The sequence below is a fragment of the Platichthys flesus genome, chromosome 3, assembly GCF_949316205.1.
Source record: "Platichthys flesus chromosome 3, fPlaFle2.1, whole genome shotgun sequence".
Classification (NCBI taxonomy): Eukaryota; Metazoa; Chordata; class Actinopteri; order Pleuronectiformes; family Pleuronectidae; genus Platichthys; species Platichthys flesus.
In genome coordinates this window covers 22,765,265-22,788,899 of record NC_084947.1, presented here as the reverse complement: position 1 = coordinate 22,788,899, position 23,635 = coordinate 22,765,265, and the positions used below count along the sequence as shown (strand labels likewise).

General features: G+C 42.7%; 1 protein-coding gene across 2 annotated transcripts; it reads left to right on the top strand.

Annotated features, from left to right (window-relative positions):
* Positions 1-1,152: 1,152 nt before the first annotated feature.
* Positions 1,153-22,862, top strand: specc1la (sperm antigen with calponin homology and coiled-coil domains 1-like a). Of its 2 annotated transcripts, none has more exons than XM_062384725.1 (16): positions 1,153-1,288; positions 7,861-8,023; positions 8,133-8,271; positions 9,034-10,667; positions 11,003-11,210; positions 11,452-11,525; positions 12,388-12,563; positions 12,881-13,044; positions 13,749-13,867; positions 14,508-14,598; positions 15,225-15,314; positions 15,406-15,565; positions 15,901-16,003; positions 17,841-17,957; positions 18,059-18,118; positions 19,298-22,862. In XM_062384725.1, the coding sequence occupies exons 2-16, from the start codon at positions 7,898-7,900 to the stop codon at positions 19,385-19,387; spliced, it is 3,351 nt and encodes a 1,116-aa protein (XP_062240709.1). In that variant the 5' UTR covers positions 1,153-1,288; positions 7,861-7,897; the 3' UTR covers positions 19,388-22,862. The 2 variants fall into 2 exon arrangements, with proteins under 2 accessions (XP_062240709.1, XP_062240708.1); XM_062384724.1 differs by having other exon boundaries at positions 1,170-1,293.
* The last annotated feature ends 773 nt before the right edge of the window (positions 22,863-23,635 follow it).

The following is a 23,635-nucleotide window of genomic DNA, read 5'->3' as shown; positions in this document are numbered from 1 at the left end:
ATGTTTGCATTGTGTTCTTTCTCAGTATTTAATAAACATTCATCGTTGACCTAACACTATTTTAATTTGTCTCATCCGGCTCAGCAATGTCCTCTTTTATAAATCCCCTCTATTAAACTGACTTTAGTAGGCTGAGTTAGTTTTTTCTGCTGTGGCACCCTGCTGTCCATTTGGACTCTGGCTGACTGTGTCGCAATGCTGTCTTCTGTACATAACCAAATTCTTAAGTATTTAAGGATGTTCTCACAAAATTATCTTTGCTGGGGATAGAGTAACATAGTTAGGTGTTTTCAGGGGGGGCCCTCTCAGCTACGGCGGCCACGCAATTGCCTGCTTTGCCAATTCTTGTGCTATGCCCCTGCCGGAAAGAGCCACCAGTTCAATATGTATGTATACATATACTGACTAAAAGGACACAAAGTGTGACTGGCGAAGACTGGATGGGGCCTGTAAAACAATAAATATTCTAGTACACTTTTAATTAATGCTGAATGTTTTCTCCAGAATAAGCCAGATCTCCACCGACCTCAATAGTCTGATAATCAATGCTTCAGATTAATCAGCACTAATGGGAATAATTGATGCAGTAACTTTTTTTCAGCAACAACATTTTTCCATTTCCATCTCTATGGGTGAAGGTGTGTGTGAAGCTCTGTAGTCTTCTGGCTCAGTTCCATGATTCATCTGCAGTCATCACGACAAGATCCAGTGTGCATCTTAAACACAGTGGAGACAGAGTGTCCCTCCTGCAGTGACCCCCCTGAACTGTCCATCATGCAGACTGTCCCTCCTTTACGGTTCCTCTAGCAAGGTCCCTTCTGTAGACTGCCCCTGCACAGTGTCCCTTCTGCAGACTGTCATTCTGTCTTTGCAGACTACCCCTCCTTTACTGTCCCTCTTGGAAGGTCCCTCCTGCACACTGTCCCTGCAGACTATCTCTCCTTTCCCGTCCCTCCTGCTCTGCCCCTGCACACTGTCCCTGGAGACTATCTCTCCTTTCCCGTCCCTACTGCGCTGCCCCTGCACACTGTCCCTTCTGCAAACTGTCATACTGTCTTTGCGGACTATCCCTCCTTTACTGTCCCGGAGCCCTGATGTAGCTGAGGTGATGCAACCAGAGGAGGGGGCTGAGGATCATCCGGCTGCTGCCAGCAGAAAGGAGCCGACATTGGAGACCGATGCTGCCCGCCGCCTTGTTGAGTTGGGGGCTCGGTGAAGTGTTAGCGACCCGCCGATGGAAGTTACGGGGACTTTCACTGACCTCTCTCGGATGAAAAACTAACAGAAGGTCGGGTAAGAAGAGTTTTTCAACCCACTGACACACCGCTGTCTCTATGCCGGTGGCTATGCTAACAGTGTTAGCCTAACGCTAGCATTAGCCCCCTCACGCCTTGGTGCTGCTCACTAACAGCTGAGCTACATTAACTGTTTGAAAAACAAACACAGAGACGTATAGGAAAGTCCAGTTCACCACACAGACCAGTTCTGAAGGTTTCATTGATTGAAAACAGCACGTAAGTCTTTGGTTTAACATCAAACCAGATTTGAGTTCAGCTGTCAAGCTAGCTACATTAATCTGGACCTGTACTATGAATTATTCCAAAATAAGACTCGAAGATGTGTGTCAAGTGTCCTTCAACATCAAATGTGGATTCATGTCACTTTTTTCTCCACAGTTTTTGCTGAATGTAGTTAGTGTTTCTCATGTAAATTCAGGTTCAACTGTCATAGAGTTATTAAAATCTCTTGATAGTCTTTGGAAAAGCTTTATCATTATGTATATTATTATTTGCCATGCAGTGAATGTGACTAGTACACTGCTTATCTAAGAAAGAACAGATGTTATTGATTCGGAGAAAAAAATTTGTGTGTCTTAATTGAGATTGACTGTATGGCCTGAGAAGCTGTCAATGTCTTTTCCATCTAGCGTTTAGATTACAAATCGAATTAAAAAACGATATATTATGGTTTGCACCGGATTTGTTGTATCTTTAGTTTGTTAAATTGTTAGATTTTTCTTTCGGTGTAGCAGCTCAGTTTCAATATAAATGCACGTTATGTGTAGTGCTTTTACTTTGAAAGCGCGTGTCCAAACAGGAAGTGGAATGACTGGAATTCCCTGCTGACCTTAAGGCTAACTAGCTAACTAGGTTATCTGCTTGGTTTAAAGTTGCTGTTTGGTCTCTAACATGGGAGCACTGACAGCTGTTCACTCAGCACAGTGGACCAGTTGTCTTCAACTATAGGTTTGGTTGATAACGTGTGTAACCGTGTGTCTGAATGAGAAACTGTTGGGGGCTAACGTTAGCTTCGGCGCTAGGGTGGGTGTAGCCAAGAACAATGTAAATGTGCCCCCTACCCTGAGGGGAGTCAACAGTGCAGCTTTCCACTGTTTCCTGTGTTTGGTTCAAACTTTTCACTAACTGCAGAGCTCCCACCTGTGTGTGAGTGAGTGTGTGTGTGTGTGTGTGTGTGTGTGTGTAATCATCCTCACACACTCAGTCCATCATCTCTTTTTTTTAAACCAGAGGTGACCACAGATGTTCTCCAGCTTTCCTGGAAAAGAGCAATATTTCCCAGCCCACGCTTTAAATCAGGGCTTCAGGAAGGTCTTCCTACTTGGCCTGATCTCTGCTTTTAGAGAGAAATACTTTGAGGGGAACTCAGCAGTGAACTGACCCTAAGTGACATTTGACAAGAAGATGGGAAGGGAACTTATTTCCATGACAGACTTTACAAAATCACACCCTTACATACGTTTAAAGTTAGATTATGATAAAGATGCAATATACACACAAGGGAAAATAGATAGCAGTTATGTATACAGTGTTAACAGAGTACTTTTGAGCAGAATATACATTAAATTGCGCTGATTGAAGTGACAGCTGAACAACGAGTTTGAACCTGAGTGAGTTTGTAGAGCAGTTACAGAATAGGTGGATGTGGTCTACTGGGAGAAGGGCTGATTGGACAGTGTTTATGCTTTAAAGTCTTCATTTATACAAATCTTAAGTCCTGTGGATGGTCATTCTCTTCCATGTTGATGCTGATGTTGCAAAAAATGCCCCCCAAAAAATAATATATCGTCAGTGTTCTTTCACAGTAGGATTGAAATTGGTAATTATCATTATGTTATAATGTTAAAGGCTGTCTGTATTACTAGTGAGGTATATTTAGCAAAATAAAATTAAATGGACTGTCAAATTTCAAATCGACCACTCAACTCAATTTACAGTACATTTTATCCATTCACACATTCATTCACTATATGCTACACTTTTGCTATCACACATCATTCACACACAGCCAATTTGGCCATCTGGGGTTCAGTATTTTGCCCTAAATGCAGACCGGAGGAGTCGGGGACCGAACCACCGACCGTCTGGTAATTGGACGACCCGTCCTGAGCCACATGTGCCATATCATTTCGAGGGTTGACATTGTCTGCTCCGTCTCAGGAAGACTGGAGCCTGCTTGTCCTTGCACACACAGTCACCCTTGTAAGGTTTACTTTTTTTTGTATTTCTTTATGGGAGACGCCCCCACAGGAAGCTGTTGTTATGGCAAGGAAGTGCCTCCCCACAGTTAAAGCAGGCATAAGGAAGGAGAACAGGGAAGGGGTATTTATGGGTTACTCGACCACTACCACCCCCGCCTCCTCCTCTTCCTAGACAGTTGTTTCTTCGGCTTCAGTCCCAGTGGCATGCTTTTGTTCAGCTGTCTGTGCAGGAACAGAACACACACTTGTTCCTTTGGCGGGCCTTGGATTGAATCCATTGCATTCATCACACTGTAATCAAATAGTGTAGCTCTATTTAGTCTGAATCAGGATAGTTGTAATGGCTTCTGACTTGGGTTGGAGGGGCCTACATTCTGCAGCACACCATTTGTTTTTCTTCTAAATTGGTGTTTCACAATGTTGTCATGTTTTCAAATGTAGATAAAAAGGTATACCTCCTATGACATATTACTGGTAAATAGTCACCAGGAATGTTGTTTTATCTCTATCACACAAACAACACTGTTTGACACAGTGTGATTCATCACAGATGTAAACTATAGTACTGCGAGAGGAACAAGTCGTTAAGAATTACCTTTTACTACACTAAATCAAAAGGGACAGGTCAGTGTATATGAATCTGTATATATTTATATATATATATATATATATATATATATATGAATTATTTAATTGGCTCTAAAACGGGATGCCGAGCTTTGTGTCGCAGGTCATGTCGACCAACATGCTAAAGTGTGCACTGCTTTGCAGAGCAGAAGAGTGAAAGAAAAGGCAGCTGACTCTGCCCAATTTTGCTGCTCTGCTGGTCCCCAGCCTGCGCTCCCATGTCTATTCAGATCCAATGAAAAGAGTTGCGCTCTAGCTAGCAGCGCTCTGTTTCAGACCTCTGCTTTGACACTCATTCAGCTATTCAGAAAACTGGCTGCTTGCTGAGAGCACATGTCAGTACTTAGGGAAAACGCCCTGCACAATTGAAACATCTGTGTTTTGGATAAATGGATAAATACAGAGATACAAATACTACAGTAGTACATAGTTAGCAATATAAAGACAGATGAGAATGAAAGGTTATTGCATTTCTTATCATGACATCATAGGCACAAGGTATTACGACTAAGCCCATTTAAGCATTACTGTAATATTTCATTTCTAGAACAATGTTGTGATTATAACATAGCAAGCTGAGTTAACTATGTATGTTAATACAATGGGGCTTTTAGACAGTTTGTTCTTTATATTTATACCCAAAAGGTTCTTATATCAGGGCTGCACCTAATGCTTACCTCCATGAATGCTTAATCAGTCAATTATTTTCTCGACTGCTAATTTGTTCTGTAAATTGTCAAAAATAGTAGAAAATGCTTAATAAATATTCTAACGCTGAGGCTAATGTCACCAAATGACTTGGGTTGTCTAGCCAACACTATAAAACCTTAAGATACTCAGTTTATTATCATATAACAAAAATCAACTTGATTGAAAAGCTAGACTTATTCTAAAATTTGATCGAAAAAATTGCACGATCAATTATCCTTAAAAAGTTCATGATTAAATACATCACGTGAAGTACTTGATTAATTGACTTACATTACAGCCAGTTGGTGAATGCACACAAAGCAGAGAAGTGCTAAAGCCATTTAACATTGAAGCACAATCCTCATCTTTCCATGAAGCTATTTATAGCTCCAGATCATAAACAACCCGTCAACATGTAACGTCTTGTTCTGGCTAAGATGCAATGATTTCTGTACATGTGTGAAAACATGTGCTTAAAGTATGGCCATGACATATAGCCTTCAAATTAGGAGAAGATTATATGGCCAAAAATTCCAACCTCGATGAAACATTTTGTATAAATCAATATTGATAATTATCACGATAAATGTCTCATAATTGTTTCTTTTAAATTTAAATACTTTAAAAGAGATTTGCACCTGAATTAATGTGGTTTCAAACTCTTCTTCATGAGCTGAGAAAGACTTGATAAATACATCTGAGGCAGATCAATCATGTGTTACACCTCCTCACTATGCTTACACAATGCATTTACATTATATCGATATATAAGATGCATTAAAAATCGTCTAAAATTAAATTGGAATGTTGACTGGAGAAAATATGCACAAAACAAGATGCTTCTCTGAGTATTATTTAAAAGTTGACTATATATGATGACCTTTTCCCTGAAGTACAGGTCTGTTTTAGTGAATATAATATACCTCTGAACTACAGAGCTGTTCAGACTGACCAGCTGACACAGTATTTGCTATTGACTTGTATTGGTTTCTTTTGTCCAGTTCATTGTAAACTTACACATAACTATCTATGGTCTCATGTGACTCATATTTTGTAGCCTAATTTTGCAAGGATGTTATTTTGAGTTCTTTATCCCCCTATTTTTGTCAGTGTAACCATAAAACTCTTAGTATCTTTTCCCTGTGTACTTGTGTACTTGTGTGTACTTATGTATGTTTTTGGGACTAATAAATGCATCTTAATCTTAATCTCTGATGACGTATGCGTAGCTAATCTCTCAGCATCTACGTCACTGGAGGCAAAGGTTGCTCTGACAGAAATAACAAGTCAAATAAATGTATTCTCAACACAGAAAAAACAAAACACATAAGAAGACGTGGTGGTGGTTTACAGATTTAGAGTGACACATGTTCAGAGGGAACAGATGAAAACAATTAGTAAAGTGTTTGTCTTGAATACAATTGTGGTTTTGTAGCAGTTTTTATGTTTTCTGGAAGTTTCAGCAGAGAGAACAAGCACATTATGTGACTGATGTCCACTGATGTGTGCACACTGCTCTGGCTGTATCAGATTTTAATTGTTGATTCATTTTGTGTGGATTAATTTAGACAAGATTTCAAATAAAAGTTTCAGTCAGTGAATTGTCTAAACATTTATGCTGCTGCAACAAAATACTAGCATCGCAGCTTCCTCCTAAAAGTCTGCTTTACTGCTGATATCTGGTTATGTTTATTTCACATCCAAACAACAAACTTCTGCTGAGGAAAACGAGAGCTCTGTCTCTGAGACAGATCGGAGCTGGGTTTCCTGCGTTTAATAAATCTCTCCTGTTCATTTTTTTCCTCTTTCAACAACTCCAAGATATCCAAGTCTGTGCTAAAGTACTTACTCTTTGTCTCCGGCCGAGTCCCAAGTCCCTTTTTCTTTCTATCGTCGTGGCATCGATTCATGGTCTCTGCAGACTGTAACACATGTGAACACTGGATAAGGCCTCCTGTGTTATATACAAGGTTTTGTTGTATGGTTACAGTTTCAACACCTTGTTTGCTGCCAAATGAATATCGGCAACATTTCCACAGATGACTCCAGCATAGTTACTTCATGTTTCTGCATCCCATGTTACTGATTCAATACAACGGTAAAGAAATCAAGATCCTACCCTTATTACAATTCTACTAGGATTTTTTTTGTACTAGGAATTTTTGTATGGTCGTTTATACAGAGTAATGGTAATTGGGACCTAGTATGAATACATCTTGTTCAAACATGGCACTAAATGATTAAATGTAGTGCATTGGAGCGGATTGGCCAGGAATTGACTCATATTTTTTGCCTCACAAAATATGACGTTGAGTTGTAAAGGTTCGAGCTTTCACTTTGACATGTGAGGGAATCAACTTTTCCTTTTTTGGCTCTGCTGTTGGCTCTGCACAAAGCTAGTAACAAGAAAAACTGTTTGTTTCCCAGCTTTATATGTGCTAAAGTATAATCTGCAAGACTGCACTGTCCCCACAATAGACACGAATGACTGCAGCCACCCACATAGATTAATAATAATCAGTGTCCCGGAGCTGAGAGGCTCCACTGACTGTACTATCAAAAACACACCAGAGCCATCTAGTGGAGACATTGGTTGACCAGTGGAAGCTGAGTTCACTGTTTATCTTGCATTCCTGTATCTCGGGTGGTCTCACATCTGCCTTTAGAGCTCCCAAATTTAACAGCAGTGAAGACAGAGTGATTGAATCACAAGCAGCAGACGGGTATCCTGGAATCATGGTACAAATATGAATAAGCAACATTTCAATCTATAATATTCCCATTAACATTAATCAATGTAGAGGCGCTAAAATGGAATTATCTAATACTCAAACACCAATTCTCTTGAATACACGTGAAATCAGAGACATGCAGATATTTCAGCCTTTCTTTCCCAGCTATTGAGGAGTGAGGCAGACTCAGCTTTCTAGTGTTTCGGGAACAGCCTCTGTGGAAAAAATTCCTCTTCCTCCCCTTCCAGGGAAAACTGGAGCTATCACTCTGCACACTGACATACATTACCCCCCCCCTCCCTCTCTGTACAGATTGTACTGTAAATGTATCGACATCAGAGAACTCAGTATGAAGAAGTCAGTGCGGCCGGCGGTGAGTAAGGTGAGCGGCGATCGAGGGAAGGCTGAGGCCGCGGCCACGGCTGGCACCGGAAAGCCTGCAGCCAAAACCAGCAACACAGCATCACTGTCCAAGGTGAAACTCAACCTGTGATGGAGCATTCAGCAGCTTAAACAAGTCGTTGTTATACCATGCTTTCTTTTCTTGTATTTAAGTGAATGTGTCAAATGTTTTGTGCTTTCAGGTGAAAAGCAATGATGATCTCTTAGCAGCAATGGCTGGAGGGAATCCTCAGTCAAGTAATGCTGTCGCCAAGACCAAGAGAACTGCCTCTGTCGGGATTAGTGCTAACAACCAAGACAGCAAGTCAAAGACAACATCAGGTATGACAAAAAATTCTTCCCCAGATATTGATATAATACACTGGAAACTGCTTACAGTGATCTCGCTCTCTCTCTCTTGCTCTCGCTCCCTCTCCTGCTCTCTCTCTCCCTTAACTCTCTGATTGATGTCTCTGACCCGCTACAGTTTAAACAGCCTTTGAGATGGCCGCCACATAATGACCTATACTTTTCTTGAATAAGTCAAATATTTCTGTGCTCACTGATTAATTCCGCTCGTCTGTCGTACTGACACACCAACACAAACAGTGTCACCGGACACGTGTGTAAACTCAGACTGGGTAAAAACAACAGAATTTTGGTGTGGTGGGGTTGGCAGTGTGCAGCGCAGATGAGAGACACAAAGAGGATCAGTAAATTACTGACAGAGCCAGTAAAAACTGTAAAAAGTGTTTGTACCAGTGCAGACCCCCCACCCCCAAGCAGACACCTAGGGAGCCATGCACAGCTCCACTAAGTCCACTTACATCTACCAGATTTGTCCGTAATTCACACTGTGCACTGCCAACTGAAACGAGCCAAACCGAGCCTGCCATCTCCTCTGACACTCCATAACCCTAACCCCAGTTGAACAACGTACAAGAGATTTTCCCTCTCAGACCTTGAGAAAGTCTGGAGTTTGTCATTGTGACATTTGCGCTCACCCATACTACTCCTCTGGAGAATGCCAGAAGATTAGTTCAGTGCATGTGTTAAAGCCGATTATGTAAGAATTGTAAAGACAACCCTTTCCTCTCTTCCTAGGTACAGCATCCAAGCGTACCACATCTTCAACTTCGAAGGAGACAAATTCATCACGAGACCGTCTTCGGACATCCAGAACATCAGCCACTAAGAAGCAGTCGGTATCAGGGACTGTAGCGGGGGATTTGGCGTCTGGGAAGCGCTCTCGCAGCCAGATTCTTACAGAGTCTGAGGGCCGCATGAGCAAGTCTAAATCAGACGGCCAGATCAGTGATAAGGTAGCTTTGGAGTCTAAAGTTAAAGACTTATTGGGTTTGGCTAAAAGCAAAGAAGTGGAAATCCTACACCTGCGTAGTGAACTGAGGGACATGAGGGCCCAGCTTGGTTTTGGAGGGAAAGAAGAGCCACCGCAGGAAGAAGCTAGTGAGGAAGAGAAGCCCCACGTCTCAGCCATCACAGCAGCTGATGTGGAGTCCACTCTGATTCTTCTACAAGAGCAGAACCAGGCCATCAGAGAGGAGCTCAACCTGCTGAAGAGTGAGAACCGCATGCTGAAAGACCGACTCAATGCACTGGGCTTCTCTCTGGAGCAGAGGCTGGACAGTTCTGACAAACTGTTTAATTACGCCTCGCTGAGCCCAGACCTGGCAGCAGGCAGTGGGCAGAGTGATGGTGGAGGCACAGGTACGCTGACCTCCTCAGTGGAAGGCTCCGCCCCGGGCTCTTTGGAGGATCTGCTCACGGGACACCAACATGGAGGCTCGGCGGACAACCTCGACAGTGAATCGAGTGAGGTCTACCAGGCCGTCACCTCCAGCGACGACGCTCTGGATGCGCCCTCTGGAGCCTCCTCGTCATCTGAGTCTGAGTGTGCCCCCAGCAGGGAGTGCTCACGGAGGGGCAGCAGTGGTACTACTGCCAGTGAGGTGTCTGTGGCCTGTCTGACTGAGCGAATCCACCAGATGGAAGAGAACCAGCACAGCACTGCTGAGGAGCTCCAGGCCACGCTACAGGAGCTGTCCGACCTGCAGCAAATCACCCAGGAGCTAAACGGGGAGAACGAGCGGCTCGGCGAGGAGAAGGTGATCCTCATGGACTCCTTGTGCCAGCAGAGCGACAAGCTGGAGCTCTACGGTCGCCAGATTGAGTACCTGCGCTGTTTGCTGGATGAGCATCATATATCTTATGTGCTGGAGGAGGACATCAAGAGTGGCCGGTACATGGAGCTGGAGCAGCGTTACGGTGACCTGGCAGATAATGCCCGTTTTGAGAGAGAGCAGCTGCTGGGGGTGCAGCAACACCTTTCAAACACGTTAAAAATGGCCGAACAGGACAACGCCGAAGCCCAGGAGATGATTGGAGCGCTGAAGGAGAGGAACCACCAGATGGAGCGCATCATGGATTCAGAGAGACAGGACCGGAATGCCATGGTGGCCGTACTCGATGAGTACAAGGTGGCGGTGAGCAGTGACCAGGCAGAGCTGAGCCACTGCAGAGCCCAGCTGGACCATGAGAGGCACAGGGTGGCCGAGCTGTACTCTCTGCACACTGCAGGGGACAAAAATGACATCTGCCAGCTGCTGGAGGGTGTTCGGCTGGGGAAGGAAGAGGCTGAGGCCAAAGCTGCAAAAATGCAGAAAGAGCTGGAGCAAGCCCACGTTGAACTCAAAAGGATGCAGGAGACTTTCAGTAAGGTCAGTTGAAATGTAATGTGTGGGTTAAAGATGCAAAGGAGGATGCAAGACTTTTTGTGTAACCAAAATAAGGGCTTCATTGTCAATGATCAATCCATGGTTTTACTTTGAAAATCTCACAAATATAGTGGTCTATACTCTACAACAGTCCCCATTTGTACCCCCCCTGTGAACCACCAGAGAGAGAATAACTGTGCGCATAACACAAATCAAGACTGTAAATAATCCATCTTGTTATGTTATAATATGACATTCCTTAAGCTTTGCTGCACATTAGTCAGATAATTTCTTCATGGCCTGTTAATAATGAAATACTCTTCATCCTGTGTTTGCAGCTGGACAGGGAATACAGAGAGTTCCAGCAGCAGGTGCAGCAGCAGATGGCCGAGCAGGATCACGCTCTGGAGAAGCAGCGTCTGGACCTGAAGGAGAAAGAGACGGAGATCGCAGACATGAAGGAAACCATCTTTGAGCTTGAGGATGAGGTCGAGCAGCACCGAGCTCTCAAACTGCACGACAACCTCATCATCACAGACCTCGAGAGTAAGTGGGTTGGAAACGCACTCTGTGGAAAACCTGAGTGGAAACTTCTTCTAAAGGCCTAATGTTGACTGGGTCATAGGTTTATACATCCTCATGTTCAGTCATTTAGAGATTCAGTTGTGTAAAAGCAAGACCACCTTCCTTCTGCTCTGTAAAATGTAATCTCCTGAGGCGTGTGTTACTCTGTCTGTTTGTCTTGATTCTTTACCGCCAAGCGTCAACTTGTTTCTTCTCGTTTCAGACTCTGTTAAGAAGCTTCAAGACCAGAAGCACGACATGGAGAGAGAGATTAAGATTCTTCACCGCAGACTGAGGGTAAGGATGCTGCTGCTCCGGGGGGGGGGGGGGGGGGGGGGGGCGGTGCAATGCTGTTTAAATCCTGGGTTAACCTTGTGTCAAATACCTTTTGCATAGAACCTGTTGCTTTGAATTAGGGCTGCAAACCAGTGGTAGCAAATCGGCCAATGCCGTGCTGCTTTCAAGTGACACAATTCAAGTTCATATCTATATATATAAAACTGTTCTGACTAGTTTAAACTTAATTTAAGGTATATGGAATTAAGGCAAATTTAAGAACATGAACTAAGACTAGTCAAAATGAATAGGTAGATATCTGAAACTGAAATTATTTTCATAATTAAGTTGCAGATATGTGTAATACATATAAAAAGAGCATTATACAAGAAGACGAGGAAGTTGCTTTTCCGATTTCTAATAAAAAAAGAGTGACAGATTAATCTATTATCAAAATAATTGCAGCCCTTCTTCTAATACTTCTTCTAATACATTATAAGAAGGACAAACTACTAAATTTTCTTCTTACTGACTAGTAAATATGTCTGAAAAACAGTATCTCGTTTCACAGGAAACCAGTGTCTACTTTCACAGGAAACCAGTATCTTGATGATCTTATTTAGTATTAGCGATGATCAATCTGCTTTATCACCAGTGGATTAAATGAGTTTGAGAGATGTTGATTGTAGTGACAAACACACAGAGAATTATCACCTGAATCTGCAGTTTCCCTCCACAGATCTTCATAGCATCTTACGTTTTAATTTACTGTCACTAATCCAATCAGCCTGGTCTCAGACCAGACTACTTTACTGAGCGATTATTTCATTTAGCCATAATAATGTTCAATTCTCGAATGTTGTGTGTGTGTGTGCGTCTGCAGGAGGAGTCAATGGAGTGGCGTCAGTTCCAGGCTGATCTGCAGACAGCCGTCGTCATTGCTAATGACATCAAGTCGGAAGCGCAGGAGGAGATTGGAGACTTGCGGCGCCGGCTGCAGGAAGCGCAGGAGAAGAATGAGAAGCTCGGCAAGGAGCTGGACGAGGTCAAGAGCCGCAAGTAAGAGCCACAGAGAGACGCCTGGAACCGCTCCAGCATTCACGCTGACTTTGTCTGTCTAATGTTTCTACAAACAAAAGGAGGGGACATGTAACTTCTTATTCGATTATGATGCTGGATGAACAGCAGTGAGGTTCACGCCCATTTGTCTGAGATGAACAGTAGAAAAAAGACATTACCAACCAAAAGACAGACTAATTCATAATATGTTTTAATATTTTTTTTTTTTTCATAATATAACTTACAGAATATGAGCCATACTCAAACCATTGTGTAAGGTGTATATGTGCTCTGACTAGATATTGTATGCTTCCCAGGCAGGACGAGGAGAGGGGCAGAGTGTATAACTACATGAATGCAGTTGAGAGAGACCTGGCTGCTCTCAGACAGGGGATGGGTCTCAGCCGGCGTTCTTCCACCTCCTCAGAGCCTTCGCCCACCGTCAAAACACTCATCAAGAGCTTCGACAGCGCCTCACAAGGTACCACACATTCCTGATTTGATATTTACTTGCTAATTGTTTTTCTGATTTAAAACGCGTGTTTGTGCGTGTGTGTGGTTGGTACTTAATCCTTATTCTTCCCAATGCTCTTTGATCTTTAATTTAAGTTTTGAGTGTGTATTACTGTTTCAAAGAGTGAAGGAACAAAATGACAGTCCTAGGAACGAGTGCAGTGCCTGTTCTAACCTGCCTGTTGTGAGTGGGCTGTTAACTTGTACTGTGGTGATGCTGGTTGCAGCTTTCTGTATGAAACTGTAAAAGTGAACTGCTGTAAACTTAGAGCGGCTTGACTCAGCACGTTGCTCCTCTCGACCTGCCCTTTGTCATTAACTGCTGTTGTCGTGCCTGATCATGTCACCTACTTGGATGAGTCCCAGCAGCTGCTGGCCGAGAGGGCTGGTCGCCTGTTTAGTCATGGTCTATTAGTAATGAATGTGCACATGTAAAAATCACACCAAATTTGACATTGCTCTTCCTTGGGGCCTAATAACACACATGCCAAGTGTGAAGCCGATAGATGTGCGTTCTACATACAGACAGAAAGACATTTATTGAATTAGTAGACAATGCTAATAACAATTTTTTTTAATATCACACAAATGTAGGGTTGTATTTATTTCGTGCCCAGAGTTAAACCTGTTCCACAGCCACAGACTAACTGTCCTGTCCATGTGTTAACTAAGGTCCGCCTTCCAACGGGGCCTCTGTAACTCCTACAGCCTCGGCTGCCCCAATACCACGCACACCCCTCAGCCCCAGTCCCATGAAGACGCCTCCAGCAGCGGCTGTTTCTCCCATTCAGGTACAGGAGGGAAGACACTGTCTTTAAATGTTACTAAAATGTAATTTTCACCTGTTTTACCAAGCTATACTTTTTAGATGTTATTTAGTGATGACATTTATTATTTGGCCTCACTCTACAGAATGTAAAACAACATCCCTTAGATAATTCTGTCCACCCAATCGAGAACGCACAGTGTAGTTTTCCACAGACCAAAGATGCCAGAACACAGAAATGTTGAGTTTACTATCATGTATGACAAACAAAAGAATCAAATCCTCACATTTTTGAGTTTTTACTTGAAGAATGAATCAAATGATGAATCAATTACCCAGCACTGCGCAGTAAAAGTCACACATCCAAAACGTGAGCCAGCTATAGCAACTGTTTGTAGCTTTCTGACATCTGTTCTTTCAGATAATCTAATGATTCTTTTATCATTAGTTTGTTATCTGAAGAAAGGCAATGTCATACTTTGTTATATAATTCTCCGAAACGTTAAATCACCAACTTTGGGAATATTAATGGGTCGGTGTCAAAAATAACAGAACAACAAAAAATGTAACATACTACATTTCACAATGTATTTATCTCTCAACACTATATATGGAATTTGTTATACAGACAACTATTAATAATTATTTATTTAATGTTTTTTCAGAGACACTCCATAGCAGGGTCTATGTCAACAGCCAAGCCGCTCTCGTCACTGAGTGATAAGAGGCCCAGCTACACAGACATCACCATGCCAGGTGAGTCAGCCGTCACTATTATGATTCAATAATAATGACCCCTACTTTATTTCAGAACTATTGTTCTCAGTAATTTAAGAAAAACTGTCAAAAGGAAAAGGGCAGAATTGTGTACTTTGAGTTATGAGTCACACACAGGATATGGCTGTCCCCTGCTGTTCTTCTGTTCCTCACAGTGAACTATCAAAATGTTAAACGTGAATGGACGGGACAATTTCATGAGAAATAGAGCAAGTGTGTTTCCCTAGAGGCCTGGAGTTGGGAGCTAGCAGGTTTACAGCATGCTGATGTTATTTTTTAAGTTCATCAAAACACTAGAGTGGATGATAAGAGGGAAATAATGAGCCACCACGTAGTATAGATTTTCCCTCGGTTCATTCTCACCAGTAATGAGTTCAAGTATTTCATGGGAACGTGCAGACTCGGCTGTAGCCTCCCAAGTTCCGTTTATTTTCCTCTGATTTATAGTTTTCTTGCCGAGCGAGTCGGCCTCATGCGTCGGCCTCGTGCGTCGGTAGTCCCTGAACTCTGAGGGGCTGGAATGTGACCCTGTAACATCTTGTTTCCGAGGAAGTTGCTAACAGAAACACTCTCTATATGATGTAAATACTGTGATGTATCCACAGCTGAGCACCTCCTCAGGGGAACCCCGGCCAGCCGACCACCAGCAGCCCTCCAGAGGGTCTCCAACATGGACTCCACAAAGACAATCTCAGGTTAGTGTTGCGGGTTAAATTACAAACAAGTACCTCACTCTCCATTTTAGTCAAAAAAGCAGCCTGTAATGGTCTCCCCTGTCCCTAACAGTGTCCCGCAGGAGCAGTGAAGAGATAAAGAGGGAAATGTCGGCCCAAGACGGGACCTCCTCATCCTCCCTGATGGCTATGTCTGCAGCTTCCTCTCCGCTCTCGCTGTCCTCCTCCTCTCCCACCGCCTCCATCACCCCCACAGCACGCAGCCGTCTAAGGTACATCCACCCAGAGCACTGCCTCACCTGCATGTTGGGATACTGGTAGAAGTGAATCATGTTTTTAGCGAATGTGCTCAAGCTGCTAGTTTATATTCAGTGTGTTTCCATTCTCGTCAGAGATTTTAATCTGTCAACTGCTTGTGTGACGTCATGTCTTTGTACCGTGGTTGTTATTGGGCTACCGACAAAACAAACAACCCAAGTGATGTCAGCTTCCCTAGCTTATAAGCACACAAGCATACCGTATAAGATATTTTCTGCTCTAATTAGATAAATCTTTAAAAACGGTGGTAAAGTTTGTTTATATGTCTTTTTTTGTGTGTCTACTACAGAGAGGAGAGAAAGGACCCGTTGTCTGCACTGGCCAGAGAATACGGAGGCTCCAAAAGAAATGCTTTGCTTAAGTGGTGCCAGAAGAAGAGTGAGGGATACCAGGTAGGTCACCATCCTGTGGCTGGTTTGCACCAGACAGTCAAATATAACGCTTCTGCAGGAAAGTTAATTAGTCTGTAGAGTTACAAAGACATGAGCCAACTAAACTTCTGTATTCTGGTTCTCATTGAAGCTAGTGTTTTGAAGCTAACACCCAAATCCAGTGGCACCTCCATGATCTTTTCAAATCAGGGGCCAAAGGGCGCACAATTTAAAGGGGGGGAATACATGTCTAACGTCCCTGCACATTTCCTGATTCAGTAAGGTTCACATTTAAGTCATTCCTTGTTTCCTGTTAGCTCTACATATTTGAACAAAGCCACAGATCATTAAATATATTTAGTCCCTTTTAATTCTGCACTTCAAAAAAGCTTCAAATCTTAATAAATTGTCGTATTCATTGTTGTTATTGTCTAATTACATGACAGAACATGGAATATTGTTTTGTTGTACTTGAAACTGTGAAACAATTAAACAGGACAGCCAGTCATAGCTATCTGTTTTACTGTCATTAGCGACAGGTCGTAACATAGGATCAACAGCCTGATTAAAAGGTCACTCTTTTCTTCATTACAGGATGAAGTGGCTTATATCAAATCTGCATTTTGTAGCATATTGCCAGTTCCCATCAACAGTAACAAGATGATTTATTGTTAAGTTAAGATACAGTGGTGGATTGAGCGACAAAAACAATCAGCAGCATATAAAGTCAGCACCAGACACTGGTTTATGATTTTTACCATAGAATTATTATTATTATTTATTTTTATAATTGCTACTAATGTCTGTTTTGGTGCTTAGTTACAATTCTGCAAAATATGAAAAGCACGTCAACATTGTCTTTGGTAGTAATTAGAGCTGATTGTGATAACTTTGTTATTAAAAATGTGTGGTGTATTAAAGAGGCCAATAGTTCAGTAATTACAGTGTGAGGAAAAATGTTCATCTTCATTTGCTTTACTGTATCTTAGCAAGTGAAGAGTCTGATGCAGCTTCCTGATCTGTGTAGAATTGTGTGTTATAGTCTTTTCCAATGCAAACAAAAAAACTTTTTTACTTTGTTGTTTTAATAAGGGAGTCTGTCAATAATCTGCCATTTTCCAGTCACGTGCTGAGCTACAGTGAGCTGATTAATATACAACCATTGGGTTTCCTTGTAAAGATTTCGATCAAGACGACCACAGTGTTGCCTCATTCCTGAGACAGTTGACCCAAATGGAAGAACGTCTGGTCAAACATGGGCAGAGACTATAAAGGCCAAAGCATTGACTTACAATTCACTTAAATGGCGATCAGCGGGTTCGAGAGACTTGCCACACTGAAGTGATGTTTACCCCTTTTAACAGATGAAGGTCATGGTTACTATGGCACCTCATGCCCTCTCCAGGAAGTGTGCAACATTTAACACATCCTGTGATGCGCCACAGACAGAATCACGAGGCTTTCTCCGAATCACTGTGCACTATCTAGATTACTTACTTTATGTGACAGTGACCAGACTCGAGCATCAAGGTACAAATAACCTCAGTGTTTGTTTGCAGCAACGGCTGTAAATCTGTTATTTCTAAAGGTCAGATGAAAGTTGATGGTGGAAAGATGATAAGTGTCATTTTGATTCTTGGAATTACACTTTTAATGGTTATATCATTGTAGATATTCCCATGACAAGTACAAAATACCATGACCATATAAGCACCCAGTGACATTCAGGAACTGGTTTAAAATGTTGCTCCCTCTTAGTTTGAGTAAGGAGCAGAAATTGGGTTTCTATCGATTTAAAACTGTAAATGTTCTGTCTGATGAAATCAAAGTGTAACTGGATCGTCACTGTGTCTTTCAGAACATTGATATCACCAACTTCAGCAGCAGCTGGAACGACGGCCTGGCCTTCTGTGCCGTGCTCCACACTTACCTGCCTGCACACATCCCCTACCAGGAGCTCACCAGCCAAGACAAGGCAAGTGGAGTTCAGAGGAAAAACACAAACTCTCAGTATCAGCCCTTTTTATACCTAATGTGTGTTAAATCATTTCATTTCTTCTTTCTTCCCTTCCTCAGAGGAGAAATTTCTCCTTAGCTTTCCAGGCTGCAGAGAGTGTAGGCATCAAATGCACTTTGGTAAGTCCTTTGAAATAATTATTTTGATTAATATAAGTAAAAGTTAAAACTTGATGAACTCTTCCCCTACTTCGAAGAAAGAATACTTTACCTTAATTGTACATAATTTATACTCTAAGGAATGTGCACAGAAACATGTACGCAGATTATGTCGTCTTTTCTCTCCGCTTTTGGAAAGCATTATGCTTGTGCTTGTCCCCTGGGTTTCTTGTCCTGATTTGAAGAATTATTATTTTCTAATCTAATAGACTTCACAAGGTCACAATGTTAATACATGTTATTCACTGTCTGACACACTCGATGATTAGCCTGACATGAACTACAGTATGTTTTTGTGATTGATGTTAGTCGGCTGTTCTGCTTAGAGACTCATAAACCTCACTGACCTGCTGTTGTGCCAGTCATTACAAACTGAAGCTGTGCAACCAAACATTGTACAAAGCCCTCATAACTTTCAGAAAGTCATGATTTTGATGCCATCTGCTTTTTGTTTAGACAAATGTGTTATGTGGTTCATGTTAAATCTACAGACATCTACCAGCCACAGCTTGTGTTCTTCACTAGCAGCTGAAGTTAACAGAGTTATTTTGGAGGTTGTTCAGAGTACACTCGTCAAATGAATAGTCAGTGATCTTGTTAAGTAAAACAAATGGTGAATTTTTGTTGTTTTAATTGTTTGTGCTGTATTTTTTCGGCGCTGACAGAAGCCCCCGATTAGCTCTCAGTTGGCTGACATTAATCGCTATCTTTCAATCCTTGTAAGACACGTCAGTGAGTTTCAACGCCGAGTCAAAGACTCTCATCTGATTTCCAACCTGCTGGAAATCGAGCTGTTGACATCCCCAGCCGGCTTTGAGCCGGGCTCGATTAGTTTTCTCTCGGGTTGGGGTCGTGTTCAGACTGTGATGTCCACTGAACCATTTTACCTCCTCCACCTGGTTTGTCATTCTGAGAAGGAGAACCGGAGGATCTTTCACACTCATCATCATGTCTTTTCTCGCCTGTGTGTTTGTGATTTAAATAGTAATGTCAGGACCAGCCTGGGATTTCTCCTGGTCAGAGTGTAGTGTGTCATACAGTATGAACTCATCACTACTGATCACACAACAGGAAGTCGTGTAGTGTGAACTTCACAGAGATCTGCCGACTCTGAAGGCATGCTTTGTTTTTTCATTGCAGGACATCAATGAGATGGTGCACACAGAGAGGCCGGACTGGCAGAGTGTCATGACTTATGTCACAGCCATCTACAAGTACTTTGAGACCTGACTTCACCGCCCCATCCACCCTCCTCCTGCAGTGCAGTCAGTGCCACGCCAGCCCTCCTGAGCTCTCAGCGACCTTTCAACGCCACAATCAACTGTTATACCTCACCGACCCCCCTCCCCACACCACAGTGACACCCAGTCACGCTGCATGCCTCACCTCAGTATTTAGCAACAATAAGGGCAGACCAGAACCTCACTGGACGCAACAGCTACTCCATCCTTCCACTACAGCATAGGAGGCGCTTTGTGTAGCATTATGGTCCAAGAGCTCGTCTGTATGTCCGCTGTTACACTAGTACGTCATTAGAATGGACTGGAGTGACGACGTGGAGCCAAGTGTGACCTGACCAGCGTTCAAATCCTTTAGATGATCTTTGGCTTCAGTTCAGATCTGAAGCAGCAGCATGGGGAGGAAACCAAGTGTCTCAGTGCCTTCTACCTGGCTCTTCCGCTCAACTGCTCCGCCACTCTTAACCCATTTTCACGTCTGTTAAAGGGGGATTCCAGCAGACTGACTTTAAATATTCTCATTTGCAAGAGGAGATATTTTCATATATAGTCAGCGTTTTTTCCTTTTGTTTGATTCAAAAAGTTAATAGTGTTGGAATTCCCCCACAACCCTGTAAATTCCCTTTGAAACAGGTCGGACGGACGCAGCCTTTTTTGCACCAGACGTTACAGTGCGATTCAGATGCCTGTCGATCATTGGATAAAGTGCCTGTGTGGCTTTTGACGAGCTCTGCCCGTGAGCCAAACCTGCGCCGAGGCAGCGTGGAAGTGTCTTTTCACTACAGTCTGTGAAGCCGAAGGCCAGAGGAGTTGTTGCCAAATATATTTCAGAGCCTTTCAATGGTCGATCTCTGGCTTTCTGGTCATCAGGACAGACCGACGCTGCATGCAGCTTCCCCATATGATCACTGACTTTTTCAAGCACAGAAATATGCTACGTTGTACGACACTACTACACTTAGGTTGATCAGCCATAACATCCTCTGATAACAGATTCATGAAGGTGGACTAATAGTCATATGATATGTGTGAAATTTTGAACGCTAATCTTACAACTTTATAATGTGAGTGTTTGCATTTTATAGGCCTGCATTTTGCCATCTTGCACTTAGACTTTCTTTAGGCACATACAGCATCATTTCATCATAATAAGTATGAGTGAGTAGACGACAGTTTTCTCTCTTAAAGTGTGTTTGGTTGAATAGATAAGTTCTGTTTTAGATTAGACAGCCTTAAACCTTTATCAGCCTGAGGCATAAATTAAAGTAAATAGTCTCTTACCAAGGAACTTAATGTGGGGAGAATGTGCTCCAGTTAGTTTGGAAATCAGCTGACAGATATTCAGGTGAAGAACACGTGTTCGTAGGTCAATGCAGCGTCTCATTACAGAAATAGTTCAGTTATTTGGGAAATGCATATATTACCCTCCTAGCAGAGCGATGGATGAGAAGGTTGATGCAACTGTCATGCCTGTATCGTACATATGAAGCGATAGCAGGCAGCTGGTTAGCTGAGCATGAAGACAGATTCAAGGCCCAGTCATACATTCGTGTGAACCTCCAATCTGTGCGAGCGAGGAGGCGAATAAAACATTTGCTTCCTTTGGCATAAATTGCTGCGTGGCAACGTTTGGTGAACCTCTATGTGCGTTATTCACTTCACATTTGTGTATATGCGCCCATACCCTGAGGGTGAATCAGCTAGCCTGGCTTACACCGCAGGTGACAGAATCCACCTGCCAACACCTCGAACCCTCTCTGTGTAAAAAAGATAAGTTGTAGTTTCCCTGGTGGTTACATGCTCATTTCGGTTTGACTTTTGTTTGTAGCTTTAAAGGTGCTGAAGGGCAGATTGTCACTTTTTGACAGCTGTTTCCACTCTTGACGCTAAGCCAAGCAGCTGCCGGCTGTACTTTCCTGTTTGACTGACAAGCATATCAATCTTCTCGTCTAACTCACGGCAAGAAGAATCTAAATTTATTTTGCACGTCAAGGATAAAACATGCACAAGTGATCGGAGAATCCATTGTGCCACTGCCTGACTTTGTGTGTTGATGCTGTGTTCGACAGGTAGTTTTGAAGTTCTTAGTGTGATTATCACTTCAGAGAAGCAGTGTAGCACAGTGTCGTTTCATTTGTCGGATTTCAGTCAGTTAACTGTGCCTCATACAAGCTGTATTTATTTGCATGGTTTCCAATCATTGATGTGAGGTCACTGCTTTATTTGTGTGTCTGAAGTGTATCTGAATTCATTAGACATGACAGTAGGTAGATGCTCCGAGATGAGCTTTTCTGTGTTCCACACTAAACGCTTGCCTTAACAGTCCAGTTGAAGTTCCGACCGCAGCCGTCTCCGCTCACCAGGCATGTGTGACAGTGATGGCGTGTTTTCTGAATCAAGATCCCTCTTGTTCCCCTCGAAAAACCAGTTGGGTTCAACACTTTAAAGTTGGTTAAACTTTTGACACGTACCTGGTGAAAGTGACTACACACTCTTTCGATTCGGAGCAGATGGCAGTTTCCTGCTGGCAACAATAGCAACGTCAACAGAAACCACATTGTAGACACAACACCACTGTGTGTACAGACGCATCAGGCATTCAGTGATTTCAAGTCAGCACACAAGCCTGCAGCAGTGACACTTTCATTTGAAGTTCAAGTGTGTGAGTGAGTTATTTAATGACATTTGAAAGCATTGGCTCTCTGTTGATGGGCTTTTGTGATGCCATGACACGGAGGATTATCTGCCAGCTCTTTTATTATGTTCTGCTCAATTCCACCACTGGGCCCAACGTGTTTTATCACTCCCGACAGGAACATCTGAGATCTCCGAAGAGATTTGATGCCTCTCTCCATCCTGGAAGCGGAAAGTGTTTTGATTGCGCTTTAGTGATCCCGGGGACTTTTACGAGGTCCAGCGCGTGCTGATGTGGAGTAATTGATGAACACTGTGCCTCAGCCTGCTGAGGAGGGACCAGAGGGCAGGCGACGGCTTGGAGGCACATTCCAACTCCACACCAGCAGCTGTGAGGGAAGTGTTACATCGTCTGGGACCCGAGATGATGCCCTTAAAGTGTAAAGCTTTACCGACGCAAATGTGAACATGTCTGTTATGAGTTTAATGGGTCCACTTCATTTACAGCTACATTTATGTTTACTTGAAAATGCTCTGAGAATTCCACTGAACCTGCTCTAGTTTAATTTTGTTTCCATGTTGCCTTGTTTATTTTTTCTCCCTTAAGAGCAAATCCTGATCACGCATCATGCAGTGCTCAAAAGATCCCATGGCAAAGTTAAAGCTGAACGAATAAGTGTGCGTGTCTGTGTGAGTGTGCGTGTGTATAAAAGGGACTAAGCTACAGTATTAAGTGCACACTATGATGATAATCAGTTGTTTAATAAAAAGTCATCTGGTTTTATGTTGCTTAATTTTTTGGGGCAATAGTAATAAAAGACCATATGAAACAACCAGGTTTGTGTGTGTGTGTGTCATTGTCTTAACAAAATCGGTTTCAAGTTCCTGAATCGGGCACATTCTCAACAAGTCTTTACATAATAGATAAGTACTATATGTAATGCAGTAATATGAAATCATTGAAGACGTTCACAAGGCTAATAACTGGATAGATGGTCCCTGGTATAAGAAGAGGTCCATATAAATGACATGGTGGAGTGGTCTCTTTAGTGGTGAGTCATGAACAGACTCATCTGTGCACACAGCACGGCAGCTTTTAACGGGTCCACTCCAGAGAGGAAACATCACAATCAGCCTGAATATGGTTTATGAGGAGGGAAGTGTATGTGTATTCATGTTGTGGGGACCTTATTCTGTTTAGACAGTCACATTATGAGGACATTGTGGGGACAAAAAGCAAGTCCCCATCAAGTTATCAAGACATTTTAAGGTGAAGACGTAGATTTTCACACTAAAAGAAATCCCTTGTTATTTTTTAGCGTGGAGGTTAGGTTTAGGTCAGGTTAAGGTTTGGCTAAGACAAGTAGTAGCTATGGTTCATTTTAGAGGAAGTCTCCAGGAAATCAATATGTGTCAATGTAATGTCCTCTGAACAACATGACACTGTGTGTGGGTGTGTGTGAGAGAGAGAGAGAGAGAGAGAGGGGAAAGGAACCAGTCAAGTGTGTGTGTGTGTAAGAGAGAGAGAGAGAGAGAGAGAGACAGACATAGAGAGAGGGAGGGAGGGAGGGAGATAGGGAGGTTGAGAACCTAATACATGTGTGAA